The sequence below is a fragment of the Limanda limanda genome, chromosome 3, assembly GCF_963576545.1.
Source record: "Limanda limanda chromosome 3, fLimLim1.1, whole genome shotgun sequence".
NCBI lineage: Eukaryota > Metazoa > Chordata > Actinopteri > Pleuronectiformes > Pleuronectidae > Limanda > Limanda limanda.
Window position 1 is genome coordinate 25,740,063 of NC_083638.1, and position 16,313 is coordinate 25,756,375.

At 43.3% G+C, this 16,313-nt stretch overlaps 1 protein-coding gene across 1 annotated transcript; it reads right to left on the reverse strand.

Moving 5' to 3' along the window:
- Window positions 1-997: 997 nt before the first annotated feature.
- Window positions 998-15,534, reverse strand: cmtm4 (CKLF-like MARVEL transmembrane domain containing 4). The gene is made up of 4 exons (XM_061068936.1): window positions 14,830-15,534; window positions 8,741-8,917; window positions 2,767-2,865; window positions 998-1,982 (listed from the first exon to the last, which is right to left on the reverse strand). Exons 1-4 carry the CDS (start codon window positions 15,013-15,015, stop codon window positions 1,818-1,820), a joined length of 627 nt encoding a protein of 208 aa, XP_060924919.1. The 5' UTR covers window positions 15,016-15,534; the 3' UTR covers window positions 998-1,817.
- Between the last annotated feature and the right edge of the window lie 779 nt (window positions 15,535-16,313).

Sequence of the window (16,313 nt, forward strand, 5' to 3'; positions counted from 1 at the left end):
CAAGAGATACACTTCTGGTCCTTTTACACAAACACACACACACACACACACACACACAATGCTGTCGACCAGGAGATGGAGCCACAGGGTCAATTCAGACCCTGCACAAACTCAACCGGAGCCAAATATACACACAGAGGTCTCACACAACAAAGAAAACACAACCATGTGTAACTGTAGTGTTGCTTCAATACATCATTACGATGAGAGATGACACAAATTAAATAAGCATTTCTTCCTTTAAACTAAAAAATAAGCAAAAATTTGATTTTAATTTTTTTTTAAACTTCCTGTTTCCTTGCCGACTACACTGGTCGAACAGGAACAAATAAAACCATGTTCTGCAATCTGTGTACGAGCTGCAATGTGGGATGACAGATTTCCTAACGAGTGAAATGTGTGATAATATACTGTGGATACACTGACATTTAATTCAAAGAGTTAAATACAGAGTTAAATGCTGTTAAATGTACCATTGTTCCATCCCAATGTCTCCACCTGTACTTTCCCATTGCTTTTTTTAATTAGAAAAAGGAATTATAATCCTCTGCGATGGTCCCGTCTCGTGTGATAATTTAGAAGGCAGTGGGAAATAGAGCGATCCCGTCGAGGCACCCTGTGATTTCATTTCAAATGTTTAAGAATGACGGAGTGTGTCGATTCCTGAGGTTCAGTTCAGACGGAGGGAATCGATCTGGACCCGTTCCTCTGCTGGTGATCAACAAAGTGAGTTGCTTAAAGCCTCTGATAGGAAAATATGGTTACCTTTTCATCTCCTGGCTCACAGAGACTTCAACATTCAATTTCTTTTAATTCTAGTGAGAATATATATATATATATATATATATATATATATTTTTTTATTACAACAATCGGGGATAAAAATTCAGACGTGGTATTAAGGAGGAGTGAGAGTTAGTTAGTGTGAGAGAGAGAGAGAGAGAGAGAGAGAGAGAGAGAGAGAGAGAGAGAGAGAGAGAGAGAGAGAGAGAGAGAGAGAGAGAGAGAGAGAGAGAGAGGAACAGGTTTTCTGTTTCAGTCAGATATTTGGACCTTTTCTTTCACTTCCTGTCTTTATTGCAGTAAAGAAAGACCCTGTACTGTTACTCTACGCGTATCAATGGCAGGGATCTTAATAGTAGCTCAAATAAAAGGTCATTAAAAGGTCATGTTGAAAGGCATTTTCAAAGTGTGATCTTGAAATATTAAATGTCACAGGTTGAAACAAAACACCGACCGGTGAAGCGGTGGTGCCTCGGTTTCCCTGCAGGCTGCCGTGGGTTTCTGGTACAGGGGCGTCCTGGATCCACAATCACATCTATTATTACCAAAGACTTCACAAACAGCAGCGTGATATAAGCAAACTGTACAAAAGCTGACCTTCCTCTACTTCACTTCATTCACAGTGAAACACAAACCGATCTAAAAAATAAAAATATATATCAACACCATCGTCACCGATGCACAGTTGGAGTGAAGTCGACCTTTGTTGGTTCTTCGTGGACATCATCCTTCAGACAGAAAGCGGATGAAAAGTTTTCTACCTTCAATTGTCAAGACTGTGTGTGGACCTGCAGCCTGACACACACACACAATCCACAGAGCTCATCTGCGGCTGGGAAGTGAAGATGTGTTCAGCAGCTGAGCAGCGAGACAGCTCAGCTCAAGTGGTGTGATGAGAAGTCAGAAAGCGCGTGGCGAGCGAGAGAAGGCCGTCCTGCCACAGACTTCACAGTTCTGAAGGCAGAGAAGTGTCTCGGCTGCCCCCCCGGTGGTGTGACTTTCTCTTAGTGTTCCTTTGGACCGTGTGCTGGCGCTCACGCGATCTCCGGCCGTGCCTCCACTTCTCCACGAGATGCCGTGCGCGCTCGCATGTACTCGCTGGTCTGGGGCGCCCTCGGACAGCCGTTGCCGAGGCGCATCTTCCGTACGGCCATGAAGGAGTTGATTCCATACGCACCCGTCACCATGAAGCCAAAGATCTGGTGCAAACACAAAACAGAAAAGAACTGTTAAATGTGAAACAATAAACCAACGGCTGCAAGTATCAGGATATCTCATTGCAAACTTGTCTGTACAAACTTGATTTGGGCGGGTGGAGTTAAACAAGAAAAGTCAGCTGCTCACATTTGACCAACACCGAGCATATGAGGCTCATGACTCTCAAGTTCCTGCCTCCTGTCATTGGCTGCCAGTTCAATTCAACATTGGATTTTAAGAGTCTTTTAATAGATTTGAAAGCTCAGCACAGTCTGGCCCACAGTTATATCACAGAGCCACTAACTCTCCAACACTTGCTCGTAGTTTTTAGAGCCGAGGCTGGTGACTAAGGGTGACTGGGCTTCTGCCATCAGGACCCAGAGGCTCTGGAACTCCTTGCCTGGTGAAATTAGACTTACCAGCACTTTAGGTCTTTTGAAATCATTAATTACACTCAGATTTTGACTGTAATTTAAAAGTTTAAAAGTTGTATTACCAGGTTTTACCTTTAGATAAGTTTAGATAAGTTCTATAGAAATGTTAATAATCCCTTATTTACTTAACTGTGAAAATCATTATGAACATGTTTTAAAGTTTAACTACACTTTACTACACAAAATGTGTCTGGTGTTACGAAATATGAATTCTGGTCTATCTGTGTGAGTCGATCACAAATCTGAGCAACTGATACTGACAGGAATCAATAGTTTTCAGATAATTCAGTATATTTATATTCATACATGAACCTGCAGGATCATGAAGGGTCGGTCGGTTTTGAAAACTCACCACTGCTGCGATTTCCGCTCCAGTGTTGTGGTTCATGCAGGCGAGCACGAGGGACGACAAGAAGAAGAAGAAGGTGCTGGCAGCCGTGTTAACTAGGTCCTACAGGAACACACACACACACACACACAGAAACGTACAGGATCACTTTGGTGAACGTTTCATACAAGCATAATACCAAAAATATAACAAAATACAGTGTGAAAAAGGTCAAATGTTTATTTAAAAGAATCTGTTCAAAGCATTTGGCGGATTACTTGATGTTTTTGTTCTCAGTGCTTAAGATCCATTACATCAATAATAACCAGGATCACAGTCTCAGGGTTTTTGCAGACAAACATGATGCGACAGTGAAGTTGACCTTTGTCCTTTTGAATGTAAAATGTTAGCACTACCTCATTTTATCCAACTGTTTATTTGTCTAAAAATGTTTCAGAACTAGTGAATAAATTCTTGAGTTATGGCCACAAACATGTCAAGTGAGCGAGCTTGACCTTTGACCATCAAATTCTAATCAGCTAATTCTTGAGTCCAAGCAGAAGGTTGTTTCTGATGTAATGAAATTTCCTCTGGACATTCCTGATAAATTATGTTCAGAAGAATGCGAGGTCACAATGACTTTGACCTTTGACCGAATAAAATCGAATCAGTCCATGTTTGAGTCTGAGTGAACGTTTGAGACAAATTAGAAGAAATTCTCTGGAGCCGTTCCCAACAAATCGCCTCCATGAGAAAAAGAGACAAACATACGAGACGAAGCTTCTGGCCACGACAGGGAAGAAAATACATGAGCTTGTAAACTCAAAGCACATCAATGAACATGTCATCTGAAATGTATAACAAAACAAAAAACATCTGAGGCCTTTTGACACTAATTAAACCAATATTAGCAACTTCTCTCTGATGTTATTACTCTGCTGCTTTCAGAGGAAAGGGTTAATAATGAAGTGCTCAGCTTGAATGGTGCACTGCCTCGTGATCAGATTGTGACCACGGCACACGCGCTCTCTCATATGACACACAGGGCTCATACAATAGACATCTCACACACTCACACACTCACACAAATGCAGACATTGAATGAAGCAGAATCAGTGGAGGGTTAACACTGTGATAATGTGTCACTGATCCTGCGGTTTAATCAGTTACACATTAATATGGACCCAAACTAACCGCCACGGTCAATGTGCACCGGTGTTTTAATGCCTTCAGTTGAAATCATAACCCCGTCCATCGCAAACTCACACACCCTCCACACACTCATTCTTCTCATGCACACAGTACTAACACTGCTGACATTTGCAGCGAACACACTCTCGAGTATCCTGCTCAACTGGTTCAACTGGTTCAACAGGTTAAACTGTATAATAAGGCTCCAGTGTCATGTTCCTGTTTGCAGCCTCATTACTTTACTCTTTACCTTTTAACCAGACTGACAATCTTAAATAACACACAGGACCAAACCACTAGCTCTGTGATTTATTATTTACTCGTCCCTAGAGGTTATGTTTTCATCTGCATTTGTCTATTAGTGAGCGAGATTACACAAAAACTACTGAACCCATTCAATGATAGTTTGTGAATGGGTGGGGCATGACCCAAAGAAGAAACAATAAAAGCTTTCTATGTTATTTAACATTGCAGGGTTGTAACTTTTTCAAATAATTGTAAATATCTGAAGGAATAATCCAGGGATCTTGATGAAAAAAATTGGATATGTGTAATGCGTGCTAATAGAGCGCTAATATCTATGAACAGGTTTGGTGCAGATCTGGATTTATCTGATCTTAATACACAAATGGTGATTAAGTGATGAATCAGCCACAACAGAGCTGTGCTTCAGTCTCAGAGTGAACCTTAGTTAATTTTAAGATCCTAAAATTTTTGATATTTACTTATTTTCTATAAGTAGTAAGAAGAAATAAAAAACAAACCGTTAGACATGTTTGTATCTCAGCACGTGATTTACAGTAATGAAGTGTTGTTTATAAGAAAGTCCAGATTCCAGAAAGGGGAAGGACTGAAATCTGACACATTCTGCAGTTTATTTTAGGTTTATATTTCTCGTTTGTGCACAAAAAGGGGATTTTTGATCCGCAGTGCCTGTTAGTAGTATAAATAACACATGCCGTTTCATGTGACTGTGTGTCTGTGGTTCAATATTTCAGTTGCGCTCTCAAGGTAGAAGCTAGAAATACTCATAGGACTGCATCTATGGAAACCCTGGAGGATGCAGTGGAAAACTAATTATGAAGCCAATGCCCTTGACAGTTGTAGCAGGTCACACGGGGCCAGGAAGCTTCATGCGAGAATAAGATCTCTCTCCAGCTTTCACATCTTCGCCTGTTTCTCTTTGAAAGACAAATAAAGATGGTAGAGATGCATTTCACGTCTTTTGGCTGCTTGGGTGGTAAGTTTCAGCTGCTTAAAACCAAACATGCTTTTATTGGAATTCACTTGTAGGTTAAGTAAATAGAAGAAGAGTAAAGTGGTTTCTGGTCTGAACTGATGATAGATTAATGACTGTGGGTAATAATAATAACCACTACCCACAGCTGTGTGGGTGAGTGGGTGCGTATGCGGATTCAGGATAAGAGATGTCGGTCATTAGAATAACACAGCGTGAGACAGAGGAACGAGGATGGGTTCACATACACACATTGTACATGAAGACGACACACTGCAACTTCACGTGAAGAAGAAGAAGATGCTCTGACACTGGTGTGTGTTTGTCGTAGGGATGTGGACAAACATCAAATACATTATTTAACCATGATTAATTATTAAATGCTCTTTGAACAGATACAAAAATCATCTGAATCATTGCAGTAATAACACAAACACAACACCTTCTTAAGCCGTTTCATGTTCTGGACATTTTCCTGAAGTTTTCCTACCAGTCCACAAGTAAAATATAAGAGTGAGCCCAGGTGAATATACAGCAGGAAAATGTCCAGAAAATTCACAGCTAGCGAGTGCGAGACAATGACGTTTCTAAAACACGACACTAAACTGGAAAAATACAACTATCTCAGGATGTAAAAAGGGTGTCATTCATGAAGGAATCAACTTGTAAAGACAACGGCGATAAGATAGAAAATAAAAAGGTGTCGAAAAACTATTTCTGCACTATCTCTACCCCGGCTTCACCCCTCATCTTGTTTGTTAACGTGTCTGACCCGGACAATCTCCCCCTGCGTTCTACATATGCAAACGGCTAACTACAAAAAAAATGGGTCCAGACATATCTCAGAGTTCGTGTCTGAAAAAAGACTGCAGGAAATGACTGTAGAGTACAAACTGTGACTTCTTGCAGCACTAGTATATGAATCTATCTGTATATGAGTTACATATGAAACTTCTGGCAAACAGATTGACAGTAGTGGCGTGTGAAGCTGTGACAGATGTAATGAAGTACCTCATTCACGCATGCATTAACTCTGATGAGATACAGTCTGCAGAAATCTGCCTGGAAACATGGCCAACAGTTATTTGGCTGTGATAATTAGGCATGGTCTTCCCTCATCTGTCTTTCTGTTGTGCAAAATAAGCTAATTCATGCAAAAAAAGGCCTGAAGTTCAACTAAATCACTGAAAGTCACCGAGCAGCTTCGCAACAAGGTCCCAGAGCTGCTTTCATTTGGCTGTGGGAGTGGGAGTGAGGTCAGGACCAGTGTTTCCCCCTTCATCGCTGCCAAAGTCATCATGGAGGATGAATCGGAGGAGATGGGATCATGTAGCATATAATTGTACAATCAAAATCTCATTCTGAGACACTCGGGCGCACGTTAAAACAAGCTCCCTCCATCGACTCAGTGTCAGCTCACAGTTTGGAGGTGGGGAAGGGAAGGCAGGCAGCACAAGGGTTAACAGTTGGTTAACAAGCAGAAGTGCTTACTCATGGCGACATTCCCTGGGGCCCGGTTTGACAGGAGCAGCTTTGAACTTGATAGACACACACAGCGGGGGGGTAGAGGCTCCACTGTGAAGAGCCACGTAGCATCATGGGCTTGTTAGCTACTTCAACAGTACAGCTCTACAGAGTCAGAGCAGAGACTGAAACCTGTGAAGGCAACACCTACTGTGAGTGTAGCTACACATTACTGACCAAACATGACCAGCAGGGGGTTATTGTGTCATAAACACAGAATTTGATGTCCGCTAAATACAGTACATTTTTCACAAACTATGAAAGACTTCTTATTTTGTGTGCATCATAGCATGATTCCTTGAAAAACCAATGAGTCGGGTTGGGTACTGAAATCCAGAACCAATCAGGCACACAGCTGATACAGACCGAGCTAGTAGCTAGCAGCCCAACACAAACTCAAGGAGACAAGACAACAAAATGCCGAAAGCTAAATGGTGGAAAGTGTGGCTGTATTTCAAGCAAAGGATTCCGATATTGGGACACTTATCAAATGTTTGAAAATGTGAAAAGACAAATTTCAACTTCCAATTTACCTTAGAAATGGAACAAAAAGGATTATTTCTGTTCTTATCTTTGTCGTTTTTGTGCCTTTTTTAAGAAAGTATTAGTTCTGGCACCATTTAGCCACCGGAACCTTTTTAAAAGTATCCACAGGAAACTAGAGCCTAATTTTGAACATTGTTATATATAAAATAGGCCGAGTTGTAATGTAGAATTGTTATGTGCCATATCTAAAATTACAAATTAAGGCTTTTGATCACCCAAGTGGAAACTTATTAATTAATGTGAAAGGCCAGTGAGTATCAGGAGAAAAGGAACTGTCCTAACAGAGCAGACTGAACTGGAGGATTCTTGATCAAATGGACTGTAACTGGTCACACGTATCTGGTCAAAGTTCCTTGATCAGCACTCTGAAATAAGCTCGGGTCTCTGAGACTTTAAAAAAGCTTTCATTTTGGGTCATACTGCTAGAAGTAAAAGCCAAAGGCACAACCCATATTTGAGGTAGAATATACTGTACCAAGGATACCATCAAGCAATCTGATAGCTATGGTGGTATTTGGACATATGGTTCAACATCCACTGCTTTACGGTAGGAGCACTCTAAGCTGTGTGGCCCCTGGAAATAAAGATGTTATTTCACTCCTGTTTGCAAAGGAGCTCGCCAGCGTGTGTGTAAACGCAAATACTGGAAGACAACCAATATCTGCTGGAGAACACCCAGCAGCTCATTTGCTTACAGGTGCTGACAATGCACTTATCCTGGTGGTAATGCTGAAGCTGTATGTTCTCAGCTCCACACTCAAAGTTTTTCCAGCTTGTATGAGTTTGCGCTGAGCTTCACTCTGATACTTCTGTATGTTATTCTTCAACAGAGAACTGTGCCGAGCTCGTCCCGCTCAGCTCAGCTCATAAAGGGAAGAATAGATTCAGGAAAAGCCCCAAAATATATGACAACTATGATTATGTCGATAAGTAAGGGAGAAAAATGAAGCTGAGAATGACAAGCACAAACACATTTATCACTTAACCCTTAAACTTTCCACGGACCTTTTCTCTGATTATATAAAGACGTACCATCAATTTAAACTCTAAATACAGAGGAATAACACAGAGAGTCTAAACGTCTATAAAGGTCAGCACAGCAAAGCTTTGAGCTAAATGCCAACCTGAAAAACCAGCACATCTAGAAGCTCCTGTTGGTGACGGCAAATCAAATCTAGATACAGCATATAATTACCATTAAATTAATTAGCACAAAACACAAAGCACTGCTGAGATTACCTTATCGTACAAGGGATATTACCATCTTGTCCTTTGTTCTAAAATACAATTGCTTTTCCAGTTTACTTGTTGTTGACAGAGCTTCCTTGGAGTTCAGTTTGGCATTAGCTTATCTTACTTTCGTTATGTGTTAAGTAAATTCACATCGGTCAGCAGTAGTCTGAGGACTCACTAGCACGTGCTAGACTTGTGACCTTCAGTGTCAAAAACCTACAATCCCCTTCATGTTAGTTATTCAGCTGGCTCTGGCCCTGTACGTACCGTGAGGCTCCAGTTGACATGGGGCACCTTGGTGTGCAGGTTGAGGCAGAAGATCAGGAGGAGCACTCCTGTCACCACGAAGGCACTGCAGCTGACAAACTCAAAGAAGTAGACGCCTCCACAGGGGGAGCACATCATGATGGTCTCTATGCAGATGAATCCGATGAGTGATAGGACCTGAGGAGAGAGGGGAAATAGCGACAGTTAAGCGGGAGAAGATGAAGGGGAGGTGGAGGCCAAGGTCTGCTCTCCATATGATGAATTGATTGTCCTATGAATAGAGCGGAGGCCATAAGCCCACTCCTGGCGGTCTGTGACGACGCCTGCCTCCCGCCAACATCCATCAGCAAACCACAGTATGAGAGGAATTCTGCTATTTAGGTGTTTCTCTGCCATCGAGACCCCGATGAAACCACACACAGATTACTGATTGGCTCAGCGCTATTCAGAACTGAGAGACGTAACAGCGCCATGAGGCCGTGAGACATCACTGACCTGAAGCAGCAGACCCGAGAACTAGTTCGGACCAGATCTGCTCGGTCTGGAACTGTTTGACATTTATTAGATGTTGATATATTAAATAATGGGGGGTTTGAGTTGAGGAGCAAGAAATAAAGCAGATGGCAACAGCTCCTCCAAATGGCAAAACGATTTGCTGCCAAATTGAGTTTACGTATCGGACTCATTACAAACTTTGACTTCCAGCCTTTGTCTTTTCTGTGTTTCTCTCTCCTTTTAACACTGGTGTGATTGCATGGAATTTAAAGATGTTCATGCAAACTACAAAGGCACAGTTCTGCATGAGTAGAGTAAAATTTGTACACAAATCTCTGTTAGTGTATTCTAATGCAAAGTAAATCTAATGTCCTATGACAGTTAAAAACATTATGACATATAATACAGTATGTTTCGAACAGTTTCTGTTCAGCTCATCATCCAATTTACAGTGCAACGCTAATAATAGAAGCTTGAAAACAATCAGCTGCGTGAACCGAAATGCTGCTTCATTAGCACCTCACGTCTCACTGATCCACTTTGTTTCAAAGACTCAATACAAGGGTTGAAAGGAAACGATCTGCTCTCTGACAATATAGGTTTTTTTCTCCCAACAGTTCATAGAATCAAAAGTGCATTGATTAAACTGGAGCGTCTCTGTGAAACGTCTAGCTTTAGTCTCAAAGGGAGGAGGAAGAGAGTTTTTGGTTTCTTTTTTCCTCTTTCACATATTAGTTTGGGTAAATAACAAACCCCTGGCTACAGAGAGGGCAGGATTATATATTGTTGTTTTTTCAGCCAACATTGATGCTCTCAAGTTTGAATAGCAACATTTCCATTACAGAAGTCACATTGTTAAACTAGGGGCACCAACCTCTTTGAAATCTGCGAGTCACCAGGCAACAAAGCAATGGAAGTTCTTAGGTTTTGCGTTCAGGAATGTGGTCAGATTATTAAAAATGAAAAAAAAATGGTGTGCAGTCAGAGAAGGGAGGAAATTACTATTATTATTATAAACTAATGAAAATACTCAAAACTTTGGAATAACTTGTTTTGCAAGTAGTTGCATTTCACCAAATGTACAGCAGACTTCTCTCCAAGAAGGATAAAGACTTACAATCCCATCCCTGGAATGGTTTCTGAAACCCGGTATGAATTGTCAGCTGATCTGGCTCCAAATTGAATCCAGGCCATCTAGTTGTAGCTCATTGCTGGAGACACAGCTGAAAACAAATGCATCTGAGAACAACCCCAAACAGTCTCATTTGCACAGGTCCATCCCGGCAGATCCCTCAGAGCCCAGAGCCGCTCTGTAGCCGATGGCGTTTGTCCAGTTTAATGAGCAGAGTGAGCCAGCTCTGAAAGTAAACTGTTCTTTCATGGTGACTCGTGTGGAGAACTCGTCTCCTTGTGACAGACTTTGCTTCCAAATAACTAAAGCACAGACAAAAAAGGAACAAATCCACTAGCTGAGCATCATTAAGAAGAAACCTTTGCTTTGTGCAGCTGCTGCCGCCTCATTAGACACTTGTACTGTTGTTGGACAGCAGTCCGTCAGTGGCTCCGGCTCAGCCAGAGTGGTTACACCCAAACAGGAGTGGAGGGCTGCTCGTGCTGGTGGATGATGTCATGTCTCTTGAAGAAAGCATAATGCCTTTCCCCAAGTCCCATTGTAGCAGGTGTCAGGCAGCCACATGGGAAGAGGCGGGGTTTCACAAAGCGTCACAATAAATAGTCTTGTAAGTAATGATTTTATGTTAAATGTCAGCCCTTTACGCAAACTGCTTATCCTCAACTCTTTGTCTTTCCTCCCCCACATGAGCCCATATCCTTATCTCGGAGATTATGCACATTAGAAGTTGCCTTTAGAGATCTCCTGGACTCAGATCCCCTTCTTATACGCCATCTGTTGCGGACACAAAACTCTGCCGGGTGAAAAGAGGCCTCGGAGCAGAAACTAGGCAACATTATACGCTGCACTTCTAGTCGTGTGGGACTTCAGGCTCAAAAAAGAAATTACCAAAAGCCCACAGTCATCTATGTGATGGAAAATGTGGCCTGAATGCAGGTTATATTTCACCCCGGAGAACACGAAACACAGCCTGGGCCTGCACGTCTCCACACATGTATGCACGGTGCTCCTGTTGTCTTAATGTCTCCCAACACGCTGCAAATAAGTAATGTTTCAACCAGAAGAGAGAGAGGGGAGCATGTGGTGTCTCTCTCAGAGCAGGAAGTGCTCCCTGACATGTGGGTGCACCTGGTAACTTCATTAGAGAACATTGACAGAAAAAAACAGCCTAACATAACCTTTAACTACAACTTTGTTAGAAAAATACTTGGGAATTAGAAGCTGTTCTCACACATGAACTTGAGAAAATGTCCGAAAAATTGGGTCCAGGACAGGGTTTACAGGACAGAGTCACATTTAGAGAAAGCCGCAGGAGATCGTCTCGGTCAGACGCGTTCACAACAACAGGAAAAAGGTCCAGAACATTCGGGCGAGGAGAGATGTCTGGGTCGAGCACGCAGGAGTCGAGACATAGAAATTCCGCTCACTCTGACTTTTTCCGAACATTTTACAAGGCGGCTGGCAGCAAAAGTTCCAGAGCCACTGACACAGACATTTGTATTCTCACAGCCTCTCCAGAAGGTTTCAGTAGAATATCAATACCTCAGTGCACGTCTGAACCGCAGTCAGCTTAAGAAATTGTTGGAACTTGGTGGAGGAATGTGCTCTACTGATTACAGTTCTACTTCACAGTGACATTAGAAGGCTTACTAGGAAACTTTGAGAGTTTAAATGGTGAACCATCGGTCCTAAGGTATCAAATTCCTCTCAGTGTAGAGGAGCACATGGCGAATATCAGTTGGACTTTGTTGACACAGTCACAACAAAGGGACAAAGACAAACCTGCTGTCAGGGTGGAAACACCTCGCTCAGGTTACGTCCCACAGGCGGGGTTGTGTCTGATCAGTGCAGGGTCAACAGTGACCTGTGTGTCCATTCATCCAATGACTGATGAGCGGAGTGGGCTCTTTAAAGAGGCCCCGTGCAAACGCATGTTAGTGCTGTGGTGAGAAACAACTATATACTCGTCTATTAGCAAACAGAACCAGAGAATAACACAGCGGTTCTCAGCAAACTGGGGTCAAAGCAAATGTCAGGACTCATTTAAATGAATTACTTGGTGCAAATGAGACCTGGGCGTCGAGGTAATCCTGAAAACATTTCCTTGGCAGAATAAAAGGAAGTATGGACAAAGGGGGGCAGACCAGGCGTTAAAGCTCTTTAACTTTGGACTGATAAGGTGCTTGTTGAAAGGAACATGTGGAACAATGCATCATGAAGTGCTGCACAGTCCACTCTGCACAGATGCCAACTCCATAAAACAGATTTCTATCGAGAGATGATTAATTCACAACACACGACTATTGCCTTTTCGGTTACAAGACAACCAACAGGCCTACTTGCTTGGCAGAGGACTGTTTACTGATTAACCATACATCTTTCCACATCAGGTAAGTTTTTTTGCATCATCATCGTCGTATATCAGTTCTAAAAGATCATCACGAAAGTCTCAGTGACTGGAGGACAGAGCTGTAAAGACTGAAGCTATTAAAGGTTGGCAGCACCTCGCAGGCTTCCTCTCAGATACTGGACGTAAACTTCCACGACTTTCATTCGTCCTGCCCTTGTTTGGGAAAGAGATACGACCGGCTCAAACTGGAAAGTCTGTATTTGAGTTTACCGTTAAAGTAAATAGAAAGTGTAAATATAAGATTCCTAATCTGCACCAAGAGATTGCTCATATACCCGTCTTATCTAAGCTGAGCAATAGTCAGTTTATTCTACTGCATATATGTGGAAAGTATTTTTAAAAAACTACCAGGCATGTAAATCCATATTTGCATGGCTTCACTATCGGCCTGTGTTTCAAAGTGTTGTCACAACGTTTAAATTATTTTGGCATCAGTTCTTTTATACATCGGGTGCAGGTTTCATGTTCTACTCTCTGTGTAAAGGTGTAAAAGGTTCTGAAACCAGCGAAGTGTTACTATCAGGTATCAGCACTGTGGTTTTACAGGAGATGAATCCCTACTATTCACATATTCAAACCTTCATTTGCCATGTCCAGGTATCGGAATGGGTTTAGAAACATCCATAGCCTGCACACACACAAATAAACCTTTTCGTTGCTTTGAAACAACAGACGACGTGTGAATGTGAACGCTCTCGGTTATTACATCCTCCAAACTTCTCCCCAGCCCTGTGACAGACGGCTTCTTCCTCCAACTTCCCACGTACGCGGAGGTGAACGTCCCAGGTGTTTGCGACAGCCCGGGCTGACTGTGCACTTCTGTCCCACCACTGGGAAACTCCACCACCCACAACTTGGATGATACCACTCCTCCAACACTGCTTTTACAGGAGTTAAAAACAAAAAAGCAGAGAGACCAGAACTGTGCAGCATTATCTTCCAAGCAGCTTTGGACTTTTTAGTTTTGCTTGTGCAACCCACAAATGTTGTTAGAGGTAATTGCTAGTTTCCTCAGCTCCATGGCTTTTCCTGTTGTGGACGCACGTACTTCATGTGTTGGAGTGTGCAGGCCTGTGTCTGGAGTTCTTGGCACCAGAAGAAGAGGAATGGCTGTGGCTCGATAGATATTTCCTCCTCTGGTGAATTGTCAGAGCGTTGGGAGCCCGAGTTTCTTGTGCTTATTTGCTGCCTCCTCTCCCAGTTCAGACATCTGGTTTAAGTGTGTTGATCTGAAATATCAGCTAGAATGTGTGTATGTGTGTGGATTTTTCGTCTTTCAGGACCTGAACAAATACACAGGTATCAGTGGAATAGCATAAAAGCAGTCAGGCATTGAGAAGGTGATTTATATCTCCGCCACGGAGGTTATGTTTTCACCCCTGTCCGTTTGTTTGTTTATAGGCAAGATTACACAAACACTACTGGACGGATGACCATGCAGCTCGGTGGAAGAATGCACCATGGTTCAGGGAGGAAGCTGCAGATCCGGATCAGTGGGTGGATCCAGGAATTTTCTGTTTTTATCGCTTTCTTAAACATTGCCAGCTAGCTTTTCAAGGACTGATTTTATTTAAGCGTGTGCAATACATACTCCAGTCAAAATCAATACGAGTAGAGTATGAAGACACTGTTGGGGATAACAATGAAATGTGCATCCTTTCAAAATAAAGGTTTGCTTGGGAAACACCGGCATGTTGTGCAATGCACAGACCTGAGGTACTTAACAACTGAGTTTATTCCACTTCACATGTCGTGAGGTAAACACGTTCAGCATGAAACCGGTCTGACCCACTATTTACGATGTGGTTCAGGGTAAACCAGGACCTCTGCGGGTACTCCTCAGAATAAACCATCTCATATTTGACTTCCAGGGACGGGAGTGAAAGTGCTAAAAGCTCAGAATAAGGTCCGGCAGTTAAACGTGTTAGGTCAGATGTGATAACAGTTCTAACGGTTGTTGTTCTGTACTTGTTTCCAGCTGCCCGGTGGAAGTTGGTGCATATTTTAAACTCTTTTTAAGATGCATTAATGTGTGATCGTGCTCTCACTCACCACTTCGACCACCTTCAGGATCCCGAAGTAGGACTTGAGGTAGTGCACGTCGCACCGGATCCCCCCGAACACGTTCCCGGCGTGCACGGGCTCGGTGGTGGGCTGGTAGGGGCTGCTGGCCCCGGAGATCATGGACGTGTTGGAGGCCTCGGCGTCGAAGCCCTCCGTCTCCTCGGTGGTCCTCATGATGCTGACGGTTCTCGCGGAGGAAGCGTGACTCTGGACCGGGGACTGCTACGGCATGTACTCACCGAGAACCGGGCTGTGTGGCGGCGGGCACACCGTGTTCCATGCGGGCTGGAGGAGGCGGATGGAGAGGACGAACCGGACGGTCCACTTCTCACAGCCTCCGTCCCCGCGGGGGTAGAACCAGCAGCCGGGGCGGGTGGACGTCCTCCTGCTCCCGGGCGTCAGGCTCAGGAGAATCGGTCTGGAGTCCGTGTTCCCTGCGGTGCTGCCTCCGGGCCACAACCAGCCGCTCGTAGCACTCTGCAGGGCGGGTCACTGGTTCGAGTCCCGGTGTCACTCCGCCGCGGACGGTTCTGGTTCACCAACAACAGAAGTGCTTACCGTGCGTGACCGGACCCGGACCAACATGGAGGCATTGTGGGAGAGAAGGCCGGAGAGGGAGCGCTCCTGTTCGCTATTGTGAACTTGATGAGGTCGGTGGGAACCAGCAGTCTATGGTGGGAACCAGCGGGGACCCTCGGGCTCAGGCTGCCTCCTCCTGCTCTCACGCAGCGGCCGCGGTGGATGCGGAGCGGGCGGGGCGGGCACCCGGGCGGGTTTGTCTCCGCCCCTCTAGAAACTGCACATTCTTGTGTCGGCTCTGCGCCAAGTTTCAAGGGTCCGCAAACACAGCCCGCAGCCCGGATCCAGCAGGAGCGAGTCACCGAGGGTTCTGGAAGCTTCTGCCCGCCATCTGCCCACCGTCATCTGGGTCCTGACCCACCAGTGTCCCACCAGGTCCAAGGAAACGACCCCTTTATTCCTCCAGGGATTATTATTATTATGAATATTAATATTATTAATATTACTATGGGGTGAAGGCAATGTTCTTTATATAGTCATAGAAATTATGAGATAAAACGTCCAAATTATTAGATGGTATGTCGATAAATCATAATGTGAGATGTTAAGTCATAATGTGGTTATTAAGTCATATTTTGAGTTATTTAATAGCTATTTTGAGTTGGCATGAAATTATTTTAATAAGTTATATTGAGATACTAACTTGATATTTTGAGTTAGTAACTCAGTTTTCAGTTGGTACGTCATTCTTTTGATAAAGTTTCACAATATAATGACTTAGGGGCTTCCATATGAACCATAAATATGAAAATATAAATATTGATTCCTGCCTTACTACAACCATTAGCCTACTATTACAATTTAATTGTATTTCTAAAGGGGAGAGAGAAGTTTTTAGATGGTATAAGAGTTCAGGGATTAATAGTCTATAAAATATAATACTGGATTAAACC